The sequence below is a fragment of the Leptosomus discolor genome, chromosome 12 (assembly GCF_034619465.1).
Source record: "Leptosomus discolor isolate bLepDis1 chromosome 12, bLepDis1.hap2, whole genome shotgun sequence".
Taxonomy (NCBI): Eukaryota; Metazoa; Chordata; class Aves; order Leptosomiformes; family Leptosomidae; genus Leptosomus; species Leptosomus discolor.
The window spans coordinates 12008723-12034783 of record NC_141402.1 but is presented as its reverse complement, the minus strand read 5'-3'; the positions used below and the strand labels follow the sequence as shown (position 1 = coordinate 12034783).

The 26061-nt window shown below is 37.9% G+C and overlaps 1 protein-coding gene across 1 annotated transcript in view; it reads right to left on the bottom strand.

Moving 5' to 3' along the window:
- MUC2 (mucin 2, oligomeric mucus/gel-forming) overlaps positions 1-25724 on the bottom strand; it is a 53460-nt gene extending 27736 nt beyond the window's left edge. Inside the window, exons 1-26 of the mRNA XM_086472002.1 lie at positions 25655-25724; positions 23785-24049; positions 21266-21380; positions 20489-20579; positions 20006-20115; positions 19550-19766; positions 18972-19097; positions 18150-18267; positions 17695-17833; positions 16918-17028; positions 15847-15916; positions 13086-13223; positions 12338-12502; positions 11638-11732; positions 10581-10711; positions 9670-9921; positions 8728-8780; positions 8339-8448; positions 7857-8008; positions 7270-7408; positions 6593-6703; positions 6091-6270; positions 4813-5052; positions 3441-3597; positions 2075-2203; positions 182-329 (exon numbers count right to left, since the gene is read on the bottom strand). Coding sequence (XP_086328128.1) covers positions 182-329; positions 2075-2203; positions 3441-3597; positions 4813-5052; positions 6091-6270; positions 6593-6703; positions 7270-7408; positions 7857-8008; positions 8339-8448; positions 8728-8780; positions 9670-9921; positions 10581-10711; positions 11638-11732; positions 12338-12502; positions 13086-13223; positions 15847-15916; positions 16918-17028; positions 17695-17833; positions 18150-18267; positions 18972-19097; positions 19550-19766; positions 20006-20115; positions 20489-20579; positions 21266-21380; positions 23785-24049; positions 25655-25724 — 3632 coding nt within the window. The remainder of the gene's footprint in view (positions 1-181; positions 330-2074; positions 2204-3440; positions 3598-4812; positions 5053-6090; positions 6271-6592; positions 6704-7269; positions 7409-7856; positions 8009-8338; positions 8449-8727; positions 8781-9669; positions 9922-10580; positions 10712-11637; positions 11733-12337; positions 12503-13085; positions 13224-15846; positions 15917-16917; positions 17029-17694; positions 17834-18149; positions 18268-18971; positions 19098-19549; positions 19767-20005; positions 20116-20488; positions 20580-21265; positions 21381-23784; positions 24050-25654) is intronic.
- Positions 25725-26061: the final 337 nt, after the last annotated feature.

The following is a 26061-nucleotide window of genomic DNA, read 5'->3' as shown; positions in this document are numbered from 1 at the left end:
TAAGTCTCAACTGGAATAAACAGCATTGTTCCTCTGATTTATATAGATAAATGCTAGAATATACCACCTCTTCAGTTGAAGTTGCATGTCTATTTGCCTGAGGCCCAGTAAAGTAAATGAGGGGCTTAGCATACATAAATTCTTTCTGAATTACTGCAAATGCTTTTTGTTTTTTATATACCATTGTGTACAGCTCTCTTCTGTGGGTATTTCACTCCCAGGGGGAACATAAGTTCCATTGACATAACACCCACATTGATCTTCACGCACACATTCCTTTGTCTCTTCATTATAAACAGGCTTGTCCTCAGGGCATCTGGGGTAGCAACCTGTTGATGACAATTAGAACAGTATACAGGATGGAGAAAAAGTATAAAGAGTTAACTCAATGAGAGGATACCTTCTGAAGGTAGATGATTCTCACTAAATCAAGCGTGGTGAAAGAAATCGCAAATTTCCAATTCAAATTAATCTTTGTACAATTAGTCTTCCCAGAAGACTTAAATCAAACAATTCTCATTGATAATACTGGGGTGAGGAGGATTAAATAAGAGTTTATGATGAAAACTATGGAAATTGGCTTTTTCCTAGTTTAAGATCTTGGAGAAATATCTAATTTATATTAATTTCTATGGGCAGCTTAGTAGACAAAGAAACATCCAGATTTTTTACAGATATTGAAATGCAATCACTATATCAGTAATATTTTTTCAAAGAATATGGAAGTGGATTCATTAATAAACAAGTTTTTCACTATATTTATTGGAACTCTAGACCTCGTTTATGTGGCTTTAATAGACCAGGTATATCCACCCAAAACAGATAATTTATCTCTATTTTTCCATACCCTTGCCCAGTGACCCAAACCCACCTGCAAGGGATTGTCTGTCAATTCTTATTCCATTTTTCATTTAAATACACTTTTAAATAATTCTTGTATCCTGCTTCTAAATACACTCTCATAAAATCCAGTTCTTAATTATATAAAGTTCTTTTTACACTGTACTGGAGTTCTAAATAACCTGTAAACTGAACGACCATGTAATTAACTGGTACTCAGAAGTCACTTCACACTGCCAGATGGTACTAAAGATGTCTTAACAAAAGTAAGTGTGATCTATATTTCCACTGAAGACAAAAAAAAGAATGATTTAGAAAGATCTAAATCTTTCTAATAATGTAAGACAATCTATTTCAAAGCATAAAGTTAACTTTTCTTTTTTATATATATATTTTTGGTTGGGGTTTGTTTGTTTGTTTGTTTGTTTTTACCAGCAGTTCAAGGATTAAATTAGTGAAGTCAAACTCCAGGTTTTCTTTCCAGTCCCTAAACTGGAGATAACTGCTTCCAGTCCATATCAAAAAGATCGTGTGGCCAAACACATTGCTATTTTCTTGAACTTTATCACTTTGTAAACCAGGAGATATTTGTAAAGTCATTCACGTTCTTGATCATTGCAATTCCCGTAACATGAAATTCATTTTCAGTTATCAAGCACAAGGACTTTCACCTACTAATATATCTACCAACGAAACACACTGAAAACAGAGGTAGCCCCCAGTAGTCCTTGCACACCTTTTTGTGGTCTTCTTTAAGAATCCAATATATAACAGCATCAGTGTGTTTGATATCAAAGGTATGTTCCATTGCAAAGGTAGGAGGATGCTGCACATTAACCTAATAAAGTCAAGATGGACTGATGCATAAAGAATGATAAGGTTAAAAGCCCCCAACTGTCAGTAACTCGCTTCTTTGCCATGTAAAAGGCTTTCCTTCTCTTGAAATGCCCTTAGGATGGGATGCAAAATAACAATGGTGTAATAATCTTGTATGTCTCAGGATATTACCCAAGCAGAGACCTAGTTTTGTGGCTGAAGCAATGTAACTATCACCCACTGATGCTAGTAAATAATAAATTACATTATAGGAAACATTTAGGTAAGACTGGAGACAAATTCAACATGACAGATTTAGGAATATATTGTCAAGCTGACTGACTAGTCCATATTCATTAAATGATACCTGGACAAAGTCACATGAAACAAAATACATAAATGGCAAGGAATTTATTACCTTCCAGGTATGGTACTGAAAAGTTGGTGCTGACATTATTAATCACCCTGCAGGTCATGACATTACTGCCACAAGGCTCATAGTGCCAATCACACTCATTACGAGGGTTGTAGTAGTCACAAAATATCGCTGATAAGAAAAAAAAAGAAACTGATTAAAACCACAGTTGCCAGAATGCAGCTCTGATCAGTTCTTTACAGGTACAAGCTAAATGAATCTACGTGTCAAGCCAGCAAAATTTCTCTTGAGGACCTGGACTTTATTCTACTATACTTAAACATTTGGTACTTCAAAATTTTGGGTCAAAACTCTGGGGCCCAAGATTTTCGTATTAAACACTCATGCCACAAGGTGAAAATGTTTGATTCATATCACAAAAAATTTAAACAATTAATGTTAATTTTAATTTAAAATTAAGGGTATATTTTTGAGAGTATTTTTCTTCCCCAGATACTGGCAAACTCCTATACACTCTTGCAGTATCCTCAAACTAGTTCTACCTTGCTGTATCACACGGGCTGAGAGTCACCTCCAGCAGGCCAAAAGCAAGCATATGAAACATCATGGATACGGCTAAAAACAGAATTTAACTTAGAACACTATGGAGAGAAGAAGGACCTTTTATAAACTTATATATCAGAGCTGAGTGAAACATAACTTCATAGTATAACAGTGAAACTCTGTTTCACTGACTTCTTACACTTAAAAACTACAACTAGCCTTAATTCTGGATCATAATGAATTTTTAAAAATAAAAAAAAATTACAGTTTTGCCACTTAGAATCTCAACATTTTGATTTGAGCATTTTTTGGGGAAATATTAATTTAAATATTATTTTACATTATTTTGTGATGTAGTGGTATGAACTTAGCACCACTAATGGACACCACTTCATATACTCAATACCGGTTATGTGCATCTACACAGGAGTACTTCTATATACTTTTGCTAAAATCAAATTCTGAATAATTTGAAAAAGACAAGAGAGGAGTAAGACAATAGGAGTTGCAATTCACAGAATCACAGAATGTTAGTTACCAGTTCACCGATTATCAAGCAAAATGGAAGGATGACTTGGAACCTAGCCTTTAAAAAAAAAAAAAAAAAAAAAAAGAAAAAAGAGAAAAAGGGGGGAAAAATGTTTTAAAATATTTAAAAAAAAAGAGAAGAGAAAAGAGAAAGCCAGGCTGAATAAAAGATAATAGAAATATAAAAATTTACTAGTTCTGTTTGTTCCCTGACATGCTGTGAAAATAAATTGCATTGCATAGCCAGCATGACCTTGCAGTGACAGTACTACTGATTTCTTTGATAGGCTTTCTGACAGCAGGCAGAAAGACACAGTTGTGTTTGACTGTTACTCACGGCATACGTCAGGAGTTCTCCAGAAAACACAGGCCTGAGCCTTGGTACATTCTTGAGCATACGCAGCGACTGCAGAACAGAAACACTCACAATCTCCACCAGTGTCACAAGAGCAGGCATCGTGAACACAAGCTTCATAGAAAGGATTTGGGTCCACCTGTTGCGGAAAGAAATGATGCCCCAGTTCATCTCCAAGTTAGTTTTCAAACTAGTAAGCTTGAGAGATCTCTTGAGATATGGGAATTGAGCTGGCTAGGAATGAGAGTGTTTCTAAGAATTATCAAGACATAAACAAACATTAGAGGCTTGAAGCTGCTTAATGTATAGTGATAGACTTGAAGTAACATAGTACCTTCATAATTTGCTATGACTGAAAAAATAAAATAAGAGTCCTTGGCAGTGCCCACATTTTCTAACAGAGTTCCATTTTACTGGTCTCAAAACCAAGTTGGAATGATGCCAATGAGGTCTTGTCTTCTATCAGGCTTTGCCTACCAAGTGGTGAGCAGTATCAGAAAGGCTGCACTTCACAGCAAATATGAAGCAGAGAGTATTGTGCTTGCCAGTTTTGGAGTTCATTCAATTACACATTAGCAAAACATTTCAATTTTTTTGCTTGGAACTGCAAGAGGAGAAACTTAGACTGGATTTTAGCTGCTGAAGGAATCAACATAGAAACACATACTAAGTTAATTAATAATTCTTTGTGACTTTTTCACTGTGAGTTAAGAACAAACTTGTTAATACTACCATACTTCAGCAAAGAGACAAGAAATAGAGAGGAGTGCTCTCTGTGCACTGTGCTATGGAAGCTGTGGGCCTGACATAGTGTATGCTATGACAATTTGGAGGCACAGTACTGGCAACTAAGCCCGTCTAAACTGTGTGATGTCAGTGGTTTACAAGAAGATACCTTCTGTGGGTTCAATATTACAAAGAGCAGTAGTCTCTTCACCAGCCACCTTTCAAGTATAGCATGCATTTCTGTCAGAAGATGGGTCTGATGATCACAAGACCTTTCAGAACTTAGGGTATTGACACTCTCAAAAAGAGATAATGCAACTCTAGCACACACAGACCTATTCAGGCTAGATTTATGAAGCTAGCTTATACAGCAGCACCAGTGAAACTGTAGTGATGAACGTGGGCTCGTACAGCCAGGGCTGGCAACACTACTGATGCAGTCCTGTGGCCACAGATACTCAAACCACTTCGAGGCTAGAAGAGATGTGCTGACACCTGTAGCTGTACTGGCAACTTAATTGAAAATCACTCTATTCAACCATCTCTTCATTAATTTCTGACAGTCTCTCTGCTTCTGCAGTAATAGAAATGCACAGCGCTGTCCCATCACTTACTACCCTCTACATACCTTGGAGTGACAAATTTTAAAGACTTCACTCCGGATGATGCTGCATTCTTTCTCTGCCCAGGACTTCCGATGTGCGTTCACATCACAGGGCTTAATCTCTTCTGTGACATCTGGGCACATGGAAGACTGTTTCCAGGAATTCCCAAACTTCAGAGCATTAGCTTCCTGCAGCCCACTCCTTGTCGTAAAGTCATTGTTAGACTTGTCATCAAAGTTGCCACACAGACCACACACTTTGCCCTGGAAAAGAAAATTAACATATCCACAGCTTTTAAATATACCATGGAAGTGAGAAACAGACTAGAGTAAAGTAAGAGCGAAACTTTGACATTAAAAAAAGACAACGGACTCTCCGTGTAAATGACATATTTTCATCTTTACTTCCAAATCATTTGTACAGAAATTAAACCTTTATTTGTCTGTGTACTCAGCAAACTATTCAGCTGCCATGTCTTCCCTCCTGGAAACCAATTATATCTAGTGTATTTCCATGTCTCTGTGGTGGCCCTTCATCCAACTTACAACACTAAAGAGTGGCTAAGCCTCTTTCAGCTGAGAATTAATTTATTTTCCTTTCTTCTCAGTTTGTCATAACTCAGCTATTAACATAGGCCTGAGGGAATTTCATTCTGCTCAAAACTGTTTTTATTAAAAGCTTCTAAGATAATGAGCACCATTTCTTCATCCATGGAAAAAAATAGTGACAGGGACTATTTTTTTCTCGAAAGAAAGAATTTAGCAACTTACCTACAGTAGTGAATTTTTGGTAGTGCTATTTAAGGCACATCAGCCCCCTCAAGCAACAGTGTGTTCCTGTTTATACAACCCTGCACCTCCCCATTCAGCCCAATGAATTCAGTACTCCATAATAATTCAAATGCTGATTTTCAGAAATCAGAACCATTTCCACACATTGCCTAGGGAGTCTGGTTTTAACTCAGGGCTGAGACTCCACTCAGGTTTCCAAGTGCATGTACAGTCAGTTTGCATCCTTTAATTTATTTTGGGTGCTTGGCTCTTAATATTCACAAACTCAAAATGCCTTAGGCGTTTAGCTTTATCTCAATCATATGCTATGCATCCTCTGCAATGCATTGTGATGGACTGTAGGGAACTCCAGTACCACCTCTGCAAGCTGCGATAGTAATAATGTAAGCTAATCATCAATGCAGAGGATATAGGAACTAAAGACCAAGTCAGAATAAAAGAACATTTATGTTTCCTTTCTCATTTATCTCTTCATACTGCTACTTCAGAAAAGGACAGACAGCTACTAACTTTGTAATTAGGGGTCAGCTTGATGAAAACAGTAGTCTTCTTATCCCAGATAAGCATCACACCATTGCTAGCCTCAATAACAAGGTAGAGGCCTACTGTCCTGTTCCAATACCGCACATCATCACCAATATCTCGCTGAATTTCTTTATAATCTTTGTTCTCCAGTTTCAGTTCAGTTTTCTGAAAGATAAAACAAGAAACATTATAACACTTATCTCATCATTTTATGATAAGATAAAATATTAGACACTTGTAGCAATACAACTCATCCTGAAACCAATAGCTCAAAGTCTGTGATGACTTTCCAAGGTGACAGAAAGTGGTGTAGCACGTTTGTTTGAGAGAGTTTTCAGTACTTGAGGATCTACAACTTTACAGGTTAGTTTGATAGGGCCTCTAACCTTTACTTGTCATAGTTGCTTTCAGGGGTGTGGTTTTGGAGCATTACTTTTTTTTGAAATACTGGAATACTGATATATACACACTGAGTATCATTACTCACCCCTAGAAACATTTTAATAGCCTTTGAGCAGGTGACTCCTGTAGTTCCACAAGGGACACTCTCTGTGATGATACTGAACGAGCCACTGGAATTTTTATCACCACAAAAATCCTATTGAAAAAGGAAAAAATGAGCATAAGAAAATTAGACAGAATATTTACTTTTTAGTTCAATCTCATAATAATTACAATCATTTAAATTTCCACAATGTATAAATTGTTACTGCTGCTTCATATGTGAAACCCTATGTACCTATATTTTTACACATGAACAAACATATAGATATACCTATCTGCATACATATAAACAGGTAATGCAGTCTCACGTGTGGCAAAACCCGGGAAACAAGTGGGACAATAAAACAAAATGAGGAATAGACCTTTAAATATAAATATCTTTAGTTTGTAAACTTAGAATTCTGATTTATTTCAGAACTGATAATGAGCTGTTAGCTCTCACTATAAAATAGTCCTGTTACATACAATTTATGATCACTATATCAGAAAAAAAACACATTCACACAGGTTGCTTAAACTGAAAATACAGAATTTATCTTGGCAGAATGTGTAAACACCTCAAGAACGGCGATGGCAGGCAATAAGGAATGACAAAACCAAAGAGTAAAGTAGATCTTCAAGGCAATCGGATACCATTTCAGCCCTCCTGATGAGCATTACCTGAGTAGCCACATATTCACAACTCCCATCAAAGTCATAGAATTTTCCATCAAAGGTGATATAATGGCCACTTCCATATATCATACAAGTCCCATAGCACACATATTCAGTGCAGCTCCAAAACCCTCTTTGGCAGGTACTAGAAGAGAGCAGAAGAGTTGAAATTTCAGATCTCATCAGGAGTGTGCTCTGTGGAAAACCGCAGAACTAACCAAGCAGCTACCTGATACAACGTGATAATGTGCACAATATCCATTTCAGTGTTACAGAATGCCTTAAGTCTCAACTTCAATAGTTTAGCCTGTTTTTAAGCCTATAACATGATTTTTAACTCTGGTCAGCTACATTTTTTAGATCTGAGGGCATTTATATTTAAAAAATGAGTGCACTTTTCCAATAAGAGGTGCCTACTTAAAAGCCCAATATTTTCAGCATAATCTGTATTTCCTCAGGTAGCAAAAAGTATGCCTGAAAATAAAAGTTTATATGTGCAGCTGTCACAGCCACTGTAGTACACAGGCCTAGACATAACTACTAATTTACTGCCTAGAATATATTCTGGAAGAGAGTACAAAATTATAACATACCAAGTATTGCAGTCCACTGCTACCTTCTGTCCAGAAGAATACCACTGGTTGTTATGAATGCATGGGCAGTCCTTCTCTTCAACACAGCCCCCTTTACCATCATCAAATAGACCTTCAGGACACACACAGCCCGAGACACACTCTGCCTGGAACTAAGGGATATACGGAGAAATTGTTACTTCATGCCAAACACTGCATTGTAACTCCGCTTGTTCATAAGCACTCTGGTAAAAACTGCATTTATAACCTAACAGCCTAATATTGATTAGTTTTATAAGGTTTTTCTTTCTAGATTTCTAATGTTTTTCTTTTCTTTTTCGGTTGTCTAAGAACACAAATCATATTTCATTTGTGAGGTAGGACTTAGCTGAAGACACAGTAGAAAGAAAAAGGAGAGGCAACTGCATTTTCTGTGTTGCACTATGTCTTTTAAAGAATACAGAATAAAGGAAAGATGACATGGAGAAAAACTGAATACATACATGATCAGTTCGAGGAGTATGACAGCTAAGTTGTACAGGTGTTTGCGAAGTCCACTTTGGGGATGTATTGCAGTCAAAGTACATCTTATTAGAAGAACATTCTGTTGCATCTGAAAGGTACATTGTTGGTTTAGATGAATCAAGAAAAGGCAAAAGAAATGTGTGTGAAAGGTGTTAGTTACTGAGCCAGAAATCTCAGGATATGTCTATCCTTATGAAAAAAAGAGGTTTGGTGAAGACAGAACAAAGTGAAAATGCGTAACTCTTTCACATAAAGAGAAAAAACAAACAAGCAAAATAAGTGGAGAATTCAAATGGAAAGTGTATGTTTGGGTTTGGAGGTCAGGTTATGGTTTTTATTTTGTTTTACTTTGTAGAATGTCACTTACTTTTCATTCCTATTGTCACTGAAGTACACTGGACCTTTGCATTTCGGCAAACACTAGAAAAGAAGTGAAGTAAGTAGAAATTTAAAAAAAAAATAATGTAAGCTCAGTGTCTTCTATTTAAATCTAAGGATTTGTTTATTTAAATTTGATAGTATTTATCAGAGACATCCTGCATAATTTCTACTGATATTTCAAGGTGAACTCTATTGAAGCTCGCTCATGAATTTTCACTTGGAGAAAAAGTGTAGCAAGACTTTTGGCATAATGCACTGGAAGGTTATGTTCTAAGGAATGACAGCTGTTCTATTAATCCTTAATAGTATGCTTTTTGATGACTCAGGAAACAGGTAATAATGAAACAGATAATAATGATAAATCAAAGCCTTAATTTGGATATACAGTATGTTTTCATGCCTATTCAACTCATGCTGCAAATTTGTTGGCCTGGATGCTTCATCTGTCTGGCAAGAGAAGGAAGTATTTTGCAATTTGCACTGATGATTCACATAACAAACAGTTGTCAGAGTTTATGATAAAAAAGTGCCAGAATCGTGAAGTTGCTTTCAAAAGATTATGTACAGTAACTACATATTGAGGGGACCTTCCTCCAGTGGAAAACATAAGGAATCTGTCTCTGACAGAAAAGGAAACAGTAACACAACATTTAGCTGGCCTTTTATCTTCCTTTTACCCCTCTGCTCAACAAAGCCCTATTAACAGTGCAGCTTCACAGGAACGTTTATCTGTGAAGGCCAGTACTCACACCTCCAACAAAGCTGCACTTCTCAATTATTAATAAATTACATTGCTCAGCGTGAAGATGTTGTGAAACATGTAACAAATGTTCATTAAAGCTGCATAAAAAGCTAAGCTGCTTACATCTAATAAACAGCTTTTAAAAGGGCTTTTATCCCCAAAACCAGAAGCCATGATAAAACATACCAACGTTCTCCATCTTTTGTGACATATTCCCCCGGTTCCAGGTATGATCCCTTGTAATAACACGGGCACTTGGAGACGGGCACACAGGTATCCTGGTTATCCAGGTATGTATTATATGGGCAGCCACAGCCATCCACAGGAGCCAAGTCTTGCAAGCAATGCTTTTCTCCATCAGCAAGGGAACGACAGGTTTGCTGGCACATTGTAAGATTGTAAAGGAAGATTTGATTTCCTGGGCAGGCAGACACTTCACTAGCTGGAGAGAAAATAAACAAACTGATAAACAAGGGATCCAGGACGGGCAATTTAACCTTTACATTTCCGTTTTGGTTTCTTTGGCTGTGCAGCATGTAATCGTAAAAATAATCCCGTAGATTTTATTAAAGTACAAAAATATCGTAAGTCACAAGTAATGTTTGCCTAACTTTGTTTACCAGTTGAAGACTTCTCTCTAACTGCTACTAATAGGTTCTACTTTCATACCCATACTTGTTTCATATATTGATAATGAGACACAGAGCACAATATAATAAATTCCTAGTCTCAGTAATACTCTACTGTTGATGAAAAGCAAGCACAATGATAAACAAAACACTAATAAGCAAAGACACTGTAAAAGCCATGATGGCTGGGATTAGTCGAAGATAGAAACGGCACTATTATTTAAGCTGGGGAGAAAAGGTGAACGTGAAAAATACTGCTTTCTACTTTTAAGTATGTCTTGAACAAATGACAGCTAAATAACATAACAAGAATTAGTAAACATTATAAGCATTGTCTCTTCTAAATCCATTAGACATTTCTAAAATACTCCAAATCCCTTAAAACTGAGATCACTGACAACCAAATTCAGAGAGAACCCACTTATTTCTCGTGGCTAATTAATTCCACAGGGATTACAATTCCACTACTTACTGCAGATGCTTTTTCTCCAGCCTGCCAGTATGATCCCTTTGAAAGCACAGGCTCTTGAGTAAGAGGACAGGGCAGCACACAAACACTCTTCATTGTCTTCGCAGAGGCACGTGTCATATTTACATTTCTGAATAAAGAATGAAAGGATCAGTAAGCCCACAGGAAACCAATGGGCAATTGCAACTCAGTTCCTATGAAATATCCCATGTCCTTTTTTTGATGGTTTTCTTAATTCCCACAATCAGAAATCAACAGAAGGAATGGACAAAAACTGGAGACTGAAAGTGCCGTTTCATTTCATACACAATGAAAATGTCTGGATGTTTGTCCTAACCTAAGCCAAGCCTCTTGAACCTTTAAAAAGTAGCAACCCTCCTAACAACACCTTTCTTAAAGGATTTTGATACCATTCTTTCCCAGTTACAACTTGGAAATGCAGAGATCCATAAATATTAAAAATCATAATGGCAAAATAATAGCTAGATCTATGAAGATTTTCACAAAAATTGAGCTCAGACTGAGTTTCGGGTATGAGCAAATACTTAGGAATTTCTTCTTTGTTGCTCAGGTAAGCCTTACTTACTGCTCAACAGTGATGAGCATAGGGGAAAAAGAAACCCTGGAGATTCTGGCATGAAAATGATTTGATGTTACATTCCAACGAATACAGGAAACTTAATAAATACTAATTTTTTTTTCCTGACTTAATAGTAACTAGTGTGTAAGGGTAGATGTAAACTTTCTGTGCATACCTGCATCTCTTGAATCTTCCTTTCAGTTCAAATATCCAATCCAATAAAAAGTACATTAAATACAAAGCATAAGAAACAAGAAGAACAAATTTACCCTTTTCTTTAGCAGCACTCCTTAAGAATGTCATCATAGGAAATACTCTGGATGCATGCTATGCTGCCTCAGTTAATCACTGCAAGAACTTCACCAGCTTTGTGGGCCAGCTACTCAGTAATGTCTCAGATGTTTGAACACTGATAGAAGTCTACAGTCATCCATCTGAAATAAAGCAGTACTAAAAAGAGTGCAAGATTACAATACCTTATAGTGTTCTGAAGGATCAATGATTAAGTGACATCTTGCAAAAGGACCCTCTGGGTTTTTCAGCAGTGAACACCAATGCTCAGCATAATTTGCTGCAAAAAAGGAGGAAAATGAAATTGTATTATTATATTCATTACATTCACTTGTCTTCCTTGTGCCATGTCTAGTTATGTTGTCACATAAATGTAATGCAACAATATAAATGAGAGACTTGTATGCACTTTGGGGAATGGAGAAACTACATGTAATCACTGTACATACATTTCTATTCTCTGATTCAGTTATCTAGCAGCAGACATGCAATCATAAAATCAAAAATCATATCGTACTGCTGCAACTTGTCTACATGGCATTGTGACAGCCCTTTCCATTTGGCGACCATAAAGCTCAGTTAAACATAGGGATAAATAAAACTGGGAAATACGAGCTGCCTTTGCAGAAAATATAATTAATGACCTTGTTTCCCTATCTTCCAGCTCAGGATTTTTCTACAATCACTCCCTAAACTATCACTTCAATTTGATGTGAAATCAGTGCTCATCTGTATACATACTAGCAGAAATTAATTATTAATTTGTCAGTCCTCTAAAGAAACTTCAGTGCCGCACTAGAACTCTCACAAGCCTGTTGCAGTAATACACAGCAAACACTGCTCATCCTAGCAGAAGCCAACCATCTGACTTATTAGTGTGCTTACCACTTTCAATGCTGAGACTGCAGGGGTCTTCCAGCTTTTCTGCCTGGTCTGTACAGGTGGATTGAGCTTTCCATGTGTTAGCAAAGGCAGACCCTGTAGCTTCTACCAGCCCACTGGTTGTTTTAAAGTCATCACCTTCCATTCCATTAAAGTTTCCACAAAGACCTATTGAAAAAGAAGGCAAAAATCTTACCTAATTATTACTCACTCTCATTCTAAAAGGTCAAAGGGAAAGGGGCAACTGACATTAGAAACAGAAATTCATAAAGCTAATTTTTCCACCTCAATATTAATGTATGCTATAAGTACTGAAGATTTAGGAGCCTTATTTTAAATCTTTAACCTCTTGGGATGAATAGTCTCCATGAAGAGATCTCTGTCTCAGGAGACCATCATCCTAACCTGTTTGGGTTTTTTTTATGTTTTCTGTTGATACTGAAGCCACAAAGTGCACCGAAAGTCTGGTTTTGTGGATAGTTAAAAATTAAACTGAATACATAAGTAAGGAATATTCTAAGAAACATTTGTTACTGGCACCAGAGTGATCGGTCACTTCAATATGAAAATGAAATAATAAAAATGCATTTCTAGTTTGCTTGAGTCAATTCTCTTCCAATGTTTTGGTTTCTGCTTTTTGTTTCCTCCTCTTCAATCAATAAGTAACATGAATTATCACTCATGTGAAGAATACATGACTCTTCAGCTGTGGAACAGCATAGCTTTGCTTCCCATTTGAATGGACACTTGCCTTGAAGTTTTCCTTGAACTGATTGATCCACAGTCGCAAACAGCTGCATGACTGGAAACAACTGGATCTGCAGCTGAAGCCCAAAAGAAGTTTGTACAACAAGGTAGTAGGAAGATGGTTTGAATACCGAGAAGCTGGCTGAAAAACAAAACATGAACTGTGCAGTAAACACACATAGAGGCTGCTGAAATAAACACTTCTTACTAGATTCTAAGGTATCACCTGCCATGAAAACTCTAAGATCAGGGTCAAATGAATCATTCTTTTCCTCTAAAAGTTGCTGGCCAACTAGATACAATGCTGGTCCCCACTAACTTAACAAGTTGATTTCCTATGACGACTCATCCCTGGGATCAGAATCAAATTCAGATTTTCTGCAATACAGCTTCAATGCTAACTCATTAATGCTGAGCAAGCTGAGCAAGCTGAAGAGCAAGAGATTTTCTGAGAAAGTATTATCCCAGCACTGTTGCATACAATAAGTAGTAAGCATGTCTCTACAAGACGATACATACTTAAATTACTACTAATAAAATGTTAGATGCTTATACATAAGGTAATCAAGCCATTATAGGAAAATCAGCAGAACAGACATACAAAATAAGCATAGTGGAGGAAGAGGGCTTCCTAACTAGGATCATAGAATCACAGAATATCTTGAGCTGAAGAGACCCGTAAGGATGATTGAGTCCAACTCCCTATCCTCGCAGGACTACCTAAAAGCAAACCATATGACTAAGAGCATCATCCAGATGCTCCTTGAACTCCGACAGGCTTGGTGCCCTGACTGCTCCCCTGGGGAGCTGGTTCCAGCAACCAAACACCCTCTCAGTGAAGAACCTTTTCCTGATGTCCAAACTGAACTGCCCCTGACACAGTTTCATTCCATTTCCTTGTGTCCTATTGCTGGTCACCAGAGAGAGGAGATGAGCACCTCCCCCTCTGCTGCCCCCCTTGAGGAAGCTGAGGACTGCCATGAGGGCACCCTTCGCCCTTCTCTTCTCTAAGCTGAACAAACCAAGTGACCTCAGCTGCTCCTCAGAAGTCTGGTCCTTGAGACCTTTCGCCATCTTGGTCACTCTCCTCTGGACACACTCTAATAGTTTGGTGTCCTTCTTATATTGAGGAGACCCCACCTGCAGTACTCAAGGTGGGGCTGCACCAGTGCGGTGTAGAGTGGGACAATCGCCTTGCTCAGCCAGCGAGCTATGCTGTGCTTGATGCACTCCAGGGCATGGTTGGCCTTTTTGGCTGCCAGGGCACACTGCTGACTCACATTCAACTTGCCATCAACACAGACCCCCAGATCTCGTTCTGTGGGGCCGTTCTCCAACCTCTCATCCCCCACTTTGTACATATAACCAGGATTAATCCATCCCAGGTGCAGAATCCGGAATTGCTCTTCTTAAATTTTGTATAGTTGGCGACTGCCCACCCCTCTAGTCTATCCAGATCTCTCTGCTCTTAAGGTAGTCCACAGTTCCTCCTAATTTAGTATCATCAAACTAACTTAGTGTACATTCAAATCCTGCATCCAGATCATTTATAAAAACATTCAAGAGTGCTGCCCCTAAAATTGAGCCCTGGGAAGCCTCACTGGTGACTGGCTGCCAGCCTGATGTAACCTCATTTACTAGAACTCTTTGAGCATGACCCGTCAGCTAGTTGTTCACCCAACGTATCATGGACTTGTCTAGCTGTGTGCTGGACATTCTGTCCGGAAGAATATTCTGAAAGACAGTACCAAAAGCTTTGCTAAACTTCAAAAAAAACATCTACTGGCTGACCAACTTCTTATAGCAAATCTATTATTATATGCTCTATGTATCTATTTAATCAATTTATTAGACAGTTTATTTTATTGTCTAAAACACTTTAATTTCTCTAAACTTTCAGCTACACACTGTAATTGTTTTTGTGCAAGCATTCGTGAACATATCTTGTGATGAATACCTGTCCTTTCAGATAAAGAATTACTTTCTTGCAAGTAACTTGCCACCTGCAGATAAGCTGGTAAACGAACAACACGTACTGTGTCAGTGTGCTGCCTGAACATGTCTAGAAAGGAGTGATAAAAAGTAGTTCTACATTCCTTTCGAAGTTACTGCCAGAGCTCACAGCTGTTGTCTGATGTGACCTTCCACCAGAAGGCAGTCTCCTAAATTAGGTGATCTGAGTCAGCCTCAGTGTCTGTCTAAATCCATTGATTATATGAAAACATGCTGACGTCTCTGGAAGATGAGAGGGTGCTACACAGCACATCTTTCTTTCTGCCCTGGTTGACCAAAAAATACAGCAGTTACCTTCTGCCGGGCTTTCTAACCACAGGAAAAAAAAAAACAACATCGGGAAGAAGTGGGGTGGGGTCAACATGCCTGAGCCTCATCATGACTGAGAGCCAGGACACGCCCACATCATGTAGTCAGACTTGGGAAGTGCTAAATACCCCTCTTTATAGGCAGGTTAAGTAACCTGCTTTAAATGTAAGCCATGACAATTTCTCTTTCCCAAGCTACATGCCACAGTATATTCAAGATGTATGAAATAAGTGAAGGGGCTATTTTTTTCAGTCCTCTGCTGTACACAGAGTAGGTCTGCCCATGCAATTCTCAGTGACGACTATGAAATCACATTCATCCCCAAGTTGTTCCAAAGTCTGAACAAATTTCATATGCCTCTGTTCCACTTTTGCCTCTGAAAAAATACACCCCGACATGAGAAGTCAGGTGTGTGACACAATACACAAGGCTATGTCACTTACCTGACACATGAGGCACATTCACTGTCATCTCATTCAGTAACACACTGCCATCTGATCTGAAAACCACCACCTGTATCATAGCAAATAGAATCAATGAGGTTCCAGTTACTGAAAGGAAAGGGAACTAATAAAAAAAAAAAAAAAAAAAAAAAAAGGAGACATTTTACACATTTAGATTTTGACTGGAACTTAAAATCTTTGAAAGGAAGAATCTGTCTGAAAATTGAAGTGGCAGCAGACCTGTAGGATACAATTAAGGTTTCATCTTGCTATTCAGTGTTTCACTTACCCCTGCCTACAACAGTGTATAGCAGTAATGGAATGCAAATCTTGGGCTTCAGCAAATAAAAGAAAATATTGGGCCTTCAGGCTCTATAGCAATTTCCTATTCCCTATAAAAGCATGTGCCAACAGCTTCAGTGTAATGGTTTAGTATGATTCTGGCATGGTAAGAAAGCAGTTTGTAAAACTTCCTCATAAAATGCTAGTCTGTACATACAGAACCATAAAATGATGAGTTTCTCATTTGGTTTGGTTTTGTTCTAGTTATGTGGCAAGGACACGGAAGACCAGAATCACAGGAGGAAAATTATGTGTACATGTATGGAAAATTATGTATCAATGTAGTCTAGATATTGCCATAACCAAACAGAATACTAAAGTGAATGAAAATATAAATATTTAAGAAGGTTGGATTGTATCAACATTCAAAGATGGGATGTTTTCTGAAAAAGACTCAGACCTATAAAATTGTATCTGAATAAAGTAAAATACTGTTAGGGAAAGAAAAATCGTACTCTTACTTCCAGCCAGCCTGGAATACAGCAAGAATAATCATACAGCAGAGAGCAGAGAACGGAAGAGAGGAAAATACCAGCTTATTTGAATCTCATCTTTTGTTCAGCTTAGGTCTGTTTTGAGTTCTCAAGGCAGAAGCCTGAGTTGTTTTTCAGCCTGTCTGAGGTGCCCTAGCTATCCACAATAGCAACTCCAGAAGAACTAGTTATTGCTCCTCAGTAAGGGAAATATGCTAATTTTCAACGTATCTAGCAGAACCCACAGAGTACTTACATTTTTTTTGTGATCTACTAACAGCACAACAGTCTTCAAACAGGTCTGCCTGTCTGTGGAGCCACAGGGAGACAGCTCTGCCAGGAGAGCATGACTGTCATTTACAGTACCCTACAATTACAGGGAAATAAATGTCCATTAGTCCAATCAAAATTCTCACAAGATGATTTCCAAAACAAAGACTAAAGTGATCAGTTAGAATAACAATTACTATAGAACTTAGCTATTAAGACCACCATTTCAGCACTGGCTCTGAAAGCTGAACTGTCTTTCAAACAAATTCAGTGGCATGGTTTCTAGTTCAACAAGATCTTCGTCATTCTCTAGAAGAACAGGCACCAGCTATTGTAGGAACAGATGAATAAAATAGCTGCCTACCTCCTTTCCCTAGCTGACTTTGACACTCGGACACAAACAACCATTACAGATCTGGCTGGGAGCTTCTAATCCTAAGAACTGCCAATTTTTGCAGTCTACCTATCCATGCAGCCAGAGTGATCCTTTGATTCCTTATACATGAAGGAGTCCACCGGATAATGACAGCATACGTAGTCTACTATCTGACTAAGTTAACCACCCACGGCAGTAAGTCCCCAACTCCCTCCTAGGGCTATTACAACCCACCTTGAATTTTCCAGTACAGCTTTTAACATTTCTGCTTCCCTCATCCCATAAAAATGGAATAAAATCACAATTCACAGCTGATACATATCAGTGCACAGACACTTGTATTTACTTGAAAAGAGAAAAGAGAAAAGCCCTACACTACACAAGTACCTTTGCCAACACATAGTAACAGTCTCCATGGAAGGTGTATTTCTTCCCATCAAAGGTGGTAATATGGGAACCTCCTTCCACTGAACATGTGCCTGGACAGGGTAAATCTTTACATGTCCATCTGCCTGAATTGCAGGTGCTATAAACAGACAAATAATAAAAAAATGCTTGTAGATATTAGCAGAGCTGAGAGCACTGAAAGCATCTGTATACCTAGTGAACAGCAAGATATCCCCAGGTGTTTTAAAACTCTATCTTTGACCATTTCCTTAAGATTTCCCCTCTGCCATATGCTGTAGATACAAGAAAACTTTTCAGAAAACTGGCTGTATAGACATGCAACATAAACATTAAGTTCAGAATGTTTTCAGGAAGTGTCCTATGACTAAGATTGAAAAACATATATCCATTTACAACCACTCAAAGAGAGGTGTATAAACAACCATGATCCTTACCATTCTTCACATTCGTTGGTGATGCTTTCTCCAGGTGAATATTCCTCTCCATGGAGCTTGCAGTGGCACTGGCTAGCAGGTATGCAGCCTTTTTCAGTAATATCATCATACACAGTTCCTGTAAAGCAGAAGAGAAAACTATTCCAGTTCTTTCTGAAAGAAGCAGTTTCCACAGAGCAGAAGCTCTCAGAGGAAGCATGCTATCAACATGACACGGAAAGCAGAGACTGAGATTATCAAAACTGTGAAGAATAAGGTTTTTACTTTTTGTAGTATAAAACACATGGAAAACACTTTTAACCATCTTTGAAAATCTAAGGCTACCATTTATATAACTATTCACAGATTAAAATTTTAATATATTTATAGAAGAACAATCTCAGAATTTTATGTGTTCAGATTTTCAGTCTTTCTGACATACTCTGTAGACTATCACCGTAATTTTTTTTCCTAAGTTTGACAGTAAGTCTGAGAATGTCACTGACTGTCCCTCATTATCACTCTCTGGGCAAATGATGTCCATTGTCTCAGAAGTGTTCAATCTAAAAAGCATGATTTTATCTATATTAGCAGAAGTCCATTAGTTGAGAACTAAAAAGCAGATTTATTACCAATGATTTAACTATGAAGTCATTGATTAATTAATCAATTATGACCTCCTTTTTTAAAAACCTTGTAATTATGTTCTTCTAGGAGGGGAAATAATGAGCAGCAGTACTAATTTTTAAGATGTACTTTGACTACATTTAATATTTTAGCTATGACCTCCTTTGCCAGATCTCTTGGTTTTGCTCCATATAGAATAATTAGAATAACACTTGCCTTCAGGGCAGAAACAACCATCCATGTAGTGTTCCTCACAAAGGCTGCTGATTTCCAAGTGTGAGCAAGTATCCATGCAGGGTGAGCTGCTTTCTTTGTAGATCATGGTATGAGGACAGGTCTTGGCTGAAAGGGTGAGAAAGACACCACCAGTTATCTGAGTGTAAAGTCCATCCTTCCTCAGAAACCATAGATCATATCCCCTACTCCCCTCAAGTCAGTGGTGTGACAAGCCAGACTCCATCTGGGAAATCATCTGTTTCTGAACTGCTTTCCCTGCTTTTTCTGTTTTCTTCTTTTGTTCTTGAATAGATCAAATTATCCCAGACATCTCATCTGTAGCATCAGACCTCACAGTTTTTTACTGGGAACAGAATTTCTACTTGCTGAAAAAGATTTCTTAATAATAAGGGTAACAGAAGAAAACAAGAAGAACAGAGTATGTAGTTTATTGCACTACTGATATGAAATCTATAATATATGCCTATAGTTTTGGAAAGAAGGAATGAATTTAAATTTTTCACACGGCTACATCCATGAAACGTTTATTTCTTTGCAAAATTTATATAGCTGCTTACGGCAAAAGTACTGTGTCCTCCATTCTCCTGGATGGCCACCTGCATGTGAACACTGACGAGAATACTCAGAGATGGTGCTGCAGAGGCAGAAGGAGTCCTCATTTCTATTACATGAACACTTGTCCTGCATGCAGGCTTGGATGTACGTTTCCAAATTGAGACGTAACCAACAATCAGCAAATGCAGAGGAAGTCAGCAACCTCTCACACTCATCGCGCTGAGGAGGAAGAGTAATAGTATTTAACAGATTCGTAAGCACCTGAGCTTCTAGTCACTTCCTGTCTTGTCATAAAAAGCGTTGTGTTCTGAACAGCAACAGTTGTTCAAGAAAGAAAGAATAATCTATTTGCCCTGGAATGGACAAAGTCTTCCCAGCTTCTTACACACTAACTCCCCATAGCACAAGGATGTCTCCATGCACCCATGCAAGTGAAGTTCATCACTAGGAATACTCACGTGCTCATTACAGCTTGGAAGAGGCTGAGTTTCATCAGGATCTTCGCATTTGGCATTGGGTTTGCTGATCTTCTGTAAATTCCCATATGTAATTGAATTGTAGCTTGCAACTGTGAGAAAAAATTACAAAGAGGACTTGCTGAGTCCCAAAAATTGACAACAAAAGCGTCTCATTCCTGCTGATCAAGGAAAACAGTTACTATGGTATCAAATATGCTTGTCAGACACAGGTCTTTGCTTTGAATTGTGTCTACTGTGTCTAAGAGTGCCTAAAAACATAAAGTGGTAATGAGAAGTCCAGTAGAGAAAAGAACAAGATGATTCATCTGGAATAAAAAAGCCTTAGACGAGGAATGCATCACTGGAACATAATATTTACTCTGGGGTAATCACAGAAATCTCTCAAGTGAGATTTGCTCTCCTGTGCACAATGCTTATCAGTCTGTCTTCTATGATAACTGTCAGTATGATAGGATGACTCACTTCCATTGATAAACTCATTGTAGATTGGAACTCCATTGTAATCCCCACAGAGACCACATGTATGGTTATTAAATTTGCTGTCCAGCTCCACCTAGGTAATGGAATGAAAAAGAAAAAATAGAAAAGAATTATCTGGAGCATGAAGACATTCCAAAGCAATCATGTTTACTCAAAAGGGAAGTTGCTAAATGACAGAAATGATGGTGAACCCAAAATTCTTAGAGAAGTAGCTATTGCAAATGAATGTGTAACATAGTTAATAAACACGCAGTTAGATGCAGAAAGTGACACAGAAAACAGAAAGAAGTGACTGAAGCTCCTGTATTTCAACAATGGCAGTAACCACCATGGTGAAAAAGAAAAGCATTCTTAAAATCACAGGATTTTTTTTTCTTTCCTTTTTTTCCCCTACTGGGATAAAATTTAAGTCTTGCTATAAATAGGAAAGTCAATGATGGCAGTCCTTTAAAAGTCAAATGAAGGAAAATTCAAAGTGGAATGTGGGGGTGCTATAGCAAAATCATTAGCTATTTCTCAGAAAGCTCCTTCTCCCTTTTCTTGAGATCAGTAAGATCATCTGCATGCCATACTGCTACTTCCACCACATTGCAGAGAAAGGAATGTGTTTTTTCTTAAATAAAGCACCACAAGTGTCAGTTGGATGAGTCACTCTAACACTCTAGGTCTGTTCAGTTCATGAGATTCTACTTCTGTTCAGTATACAGTAGTCTGTTCAACCCCGGAAACACCAACAAAAAAGACTTCGATCATACATACCATCAGTGCGTCTTCCTGATTCCATATCAGAACCAGGCCTAATTTGGCATAAACCTTGGTGTAAATGTCATTGCTCTCAATGAGCACACCAGAGCTGTAGTAAGGTGTCTTCACACTAGGAAGAAAAGCAGAGACTTTGCATTAGTACAGAAACGTAAGGGGTGACACAAATGTCTGTAATAAGCCAAATACTCTAAAGAATAGAGAAACCTGTCATTGTCTACTTGATCCTAGCTGCACAGGATGCCTTGTTTTAATGAGGCATAAAATCATCTCTCTCTGACACTTGACGTGGTAACTCACTGCCTTTAAAAGGCAAAGCAACTTTAAAAGGCAAAGCCTCCTCAAGGGTACAAGTTCTTTAAGAAAAAAATCAAAATGTCAGATGTCTTCAACTTAATCAAAGGAAAACCTTTCATCATTGTGGTATTAACAGAGGCTATTCAAACACTTACTAATAATTTACTTCAATGAAAGAGGTAACAACATAAATGGAAGCTTTTCTTTACCAAAAGAGCTAACAACTATTTCAGAGAGAATGAATGTTGCCTTGTAAGGATCTTCCTCCTCAAGACAGAGTTCAAAAAGCACAGGCAGATACAGTGACTGCCAACAAAAGTTTGGAAAGAAAGGAGCATTTTAAGAGGAATTCAGTAGTTAGTTCATTAGTTTTCAGTTGACAGGACCAAGCTTGTTAATGGTGACTGCAAGACGTGTTGATGTGACAGAAGATATTTTGCAGAAGGCTGATGCTTTTGTCTGGTAAAGAATCAATTCACCAGATCTCTCTTCTGTTCTTCTACGTCTGTCTTAGAGTGCACTACTTAACAAGTCACACTGCTGAATTTCATTCAGCGCTAAAGGGATTGTGGCAAGCAGCCTCATCCTATAAAATCTAAAGAACTAGAGTCTGTTCAAACAGAAGTAGTACAAACTGGAATCCAGTCAAAACAAGCAGTTCATTTTCTACAGATTTGCCAATATAATTGTTACCTATCAGGATTCATGTATGTCTATGTACATCTCCTCTTAACTAGTGTCTTGACTGGGAGAATTTTGTCTCCTAATTTCCTGTTTCTTGAATCTTTTCGAACCATTTACCTCAGGCATTTTTAACATGGCCACATGATTTACACATCTAAATACCAGGCAGGAATTCAGAAGACATTATTTCTACTTTTGGCTGCAGTGTTCATCCCCTGGACAATGAGACCTTAAGAGATCACGTTTCTGGAGAGGGATTATAAAACATTGGGCAGCTTTTCATTTTTCAGCTATCACAGCATGTAATATTTCTCTTTTTTTCTAATACTAGGACATTCAATCAATCAGTGGATCAGGTACCAAAAGGCAAATCCATATATTTTTCTATTTTACAGTTTTCACTTCAGTAATGTGAACTGCTATTTTACATGACAAAGGATCAGATGTCATTTAAAGAGCAGTATGGGAAATTAAGTTCTACAAAAAACTAAATCCCCTATGCAGCAAAAACCTGTTCAGAAATGATCTATTGTTTTATGAACACTACCTAAGAAAAAAAGAGGCTTGGTTTAAGAAAAACAATGTTTAAAGGATTTCTAAACGTGATTTTCATAGAGTTCTTTTTAAGACCTGAGTACACAATAAAGGGCTTTTTTAGTCTGGGGCAAGAATGCATTTTTTATAACTTCATGTCATTTTGTTCTGCATTCTGGTATGATCCTCGGGAAATTGAATGTTATTTTCTGTCTTTGAATAGATTTTCATTGCAGTGGCTTCCAGAGTTTAGAGCAAAAGCTGAATCCTGGACAAAACTCAGTCCTACAATGACAATAGAAAGGAATTTTTTTTAAAATTATGCTAAGACATACTAACAGCCAGTTTCTTCCATCTCCAGAACTATTTCTTAACCTATGAGTTCCTTCACTTGTTTCAGCATGTAACATGTAACCATGTTACAGGAGGGGAAAAATACTACAACTCAATGTGAAAAAGTACATATTGCCACATAAAAATTAGTGTAAAATTTGACCTGCACTCTCTGTTATAATCCCTTGAGGAATGGCCATTGGACCTTATTAACAAAGATCAGAAAAAAACACCTGTCTTCTGCCATAAAATAAGAGAAAAATACCCTGGAGAAATGCATCTTCATTCTTGAGGATTTGCTACACCATGTGCTAAGGTAAACTCAAAGTGATGCCATCAAACAAATGAATCTATGTCATTTTATGCCAGTGAAAGATCTGGCTCATGAGCTGCAATGTTTGCTGCACAACCAGAAGAAGAACAGTTCACTCAAACCTCTTCCTGACTTGCATTTAAATCGTCCCTTATGCCAGTGTAGAAATGCCAATGAATACTAAAGACCCTCCCCAGAGCAATTTTTAGGCTGGATATCAAAGGGCTTTTTTTTGCCTGTGGAAATGCTTGTAGCAGTTACCTTAATTGTATACAGACAGCTGTGTAAAGAATCAACCCTGGTTTTATCTGAAATATGCATTTCTCTGAAATACTATTATACTAAAGGAACTTACATCCTCCCATCCACCACAGCCAGTTTTGGTCTGAGGTACACCGTAAAGTCCTTGATCGTTAGCAGAATGTACTGGATCTCAGGGTGGTTATTGCTGTTCAGAGCACGCTGAATGTGGACAGAGAACTCCTTATAAGACTCTCGGCAGTCAGAAGCAAAATTATACTCGCAAATGCCAGGGAATTGATAGATGTCTCCATCAAAAGTTTTGAAATTGTTGTTTCCCCAAGTGCTGCAGACAGAGTGGCCATGATTTCTTGTCCTTCCTGTTAAGTGATGAAAAAGAAACAGGCATGAAAAAAATTGAAACGGACAAGCTAGCATCAAGAAAAGCTAAGTGTTGCATTTTACAGTAGAAATCACTTGCAGTCATGTGCACAGTGATTCTCCAGATCTCAAGCCTGATCACATGCCTGCCTGTAAAGCAGAAGAGATGTAACTCTCTAATGGAAAATAAGACATTAACAAATACTGATGAGACCTGGGTATGTCTTACAATCCTCACTTCACTCCACTGAGGTGAAGGGACTTGTCTGCTTGAGGTAGGGAACCTTCACCCTCTGACCGCTAACAAGCTGGTGCATCAGTACAATGGAGCTGCTTTGCCAAACATAGGAATTTATTCTGTTATTTTTAGCAATATTAAATATTTCTAAGAGCTGTTTTCTTCCTTGATGCAACATGCACTAGAAGGGAAACAGTTAGGAAACATAGGAAGTATCACTCCTACTCTGGAAGGCAAATAGGTTAAGTGTTATGAAATGACTTGTTCAAAAGGCGTTTTTAACAAATTCCTTCTTTTCCTAACAGAGGTAGTGATTTCTATTACTACAGAACAGAAGTTCTTCAGAAGATGGGAGAAAATAACCATGGTAGGAGCAAAATCCAAAAAAAAATATTTTGCAATAAAGATGAAGATAGTGATATTTGTTCCCTTCCCAGCCATCTATGCCAACAAATAATACAAAGTAATGCAGTATCTGATAAATCTCAAGATGCTGTACATTAGGGGTGAACAGAAAAGCTGAGCATACTCGGGAAGCTTGCCAAGGTACCAAAAGCACACATGCCACTCATCTTCACAAGATTTTCTTGCAGCGCTTATTTTGAGAAAGCGAAACTACCAAGGGGAGTCTAAGTTACTGTACTTTGATGGTATCAGTCATACCAGATACATCCAGCCAAGCTGGTATGCTTCTCTCCCCACAAGGAAGGCTACACAGAGATTCTCCCAGAGCTCACAGCTAGGGTATAAAATGCAAGATAATGCTTTCCTCCCATTGCTGAAATCAAGATGCAGCACACAAGACCAATTCCCCAAACCTGATCACACAAAATTCATCACCTAGTCCTCCAAAAAGTTTTCAGTATGAGAACTCTATTTCAATGCTTCCAACAAAGTTGATAACAAACAGAGTAAATTAAAGCTTTTACAGAAGGATTTTTAATGTCCTGAATGACAAAATGAGCTTTGTCTAATTCTACTACTTTCACTCTTGAAGAAAGTTTTTATGTCACTCCCAAGTAACGGAAGACATCTTTCTTCATTGCTCTAACTCCTATTGTTGCTTCTTGCCAAGTAGTTGCCATACCTGGGAAAAGTCTCAACATATGGAAAGAAAAGTAACACTGAAAATATTTTCCAAGCACATCAAAAAACAGATTAGCGCGGTAGATAAAGAAAGCCATATCTTCCTATGTTGGCTGCATCACGTAGACTTACTATTTGAAAGGTTGAGAAATTTAAAGCACTTTAAAACTCCACTGCATTGTTTAAATGCACTGCTTCCTATTACCTCTGGCAGTGGTATTTTATTTCTCTCCTTCTTTTCCAAGAGGCAACCTGCTACCATTTAATTTCTAGAGCTTACCTTTTCTTATTTCGTTTGCATAGGAAAGAGCCAGCCAGAGCATAAAAAGGCTGGCAACTCTTAGCCCCATGGTGGCTAAGGTGGGCGAAATAAGAGCTCCACTGAAAACTTTTCTTTATATAACATCCACTGATGCAATTGATTCTATCACAGAGGAGGAGATACAAAGGGAGGAGGAAAGAGGAGGGGTAAAAAAAAAATAGGCGTGATATTTACAGAAGATAAGAAGTAAACAGACAGGTATTTTTCACCATAAATGAAGGAATTCAGTATACAGGAAATGGTATAATATTGATTCAGTAATCATGCAAATTTTTATTGCTCTATTTAATCTACAGGATGCTCTGCTTTTAAAACCTTCAGATGCTCACGCCACATTTAACCTTCAGTAACTCTTCTAACAAATA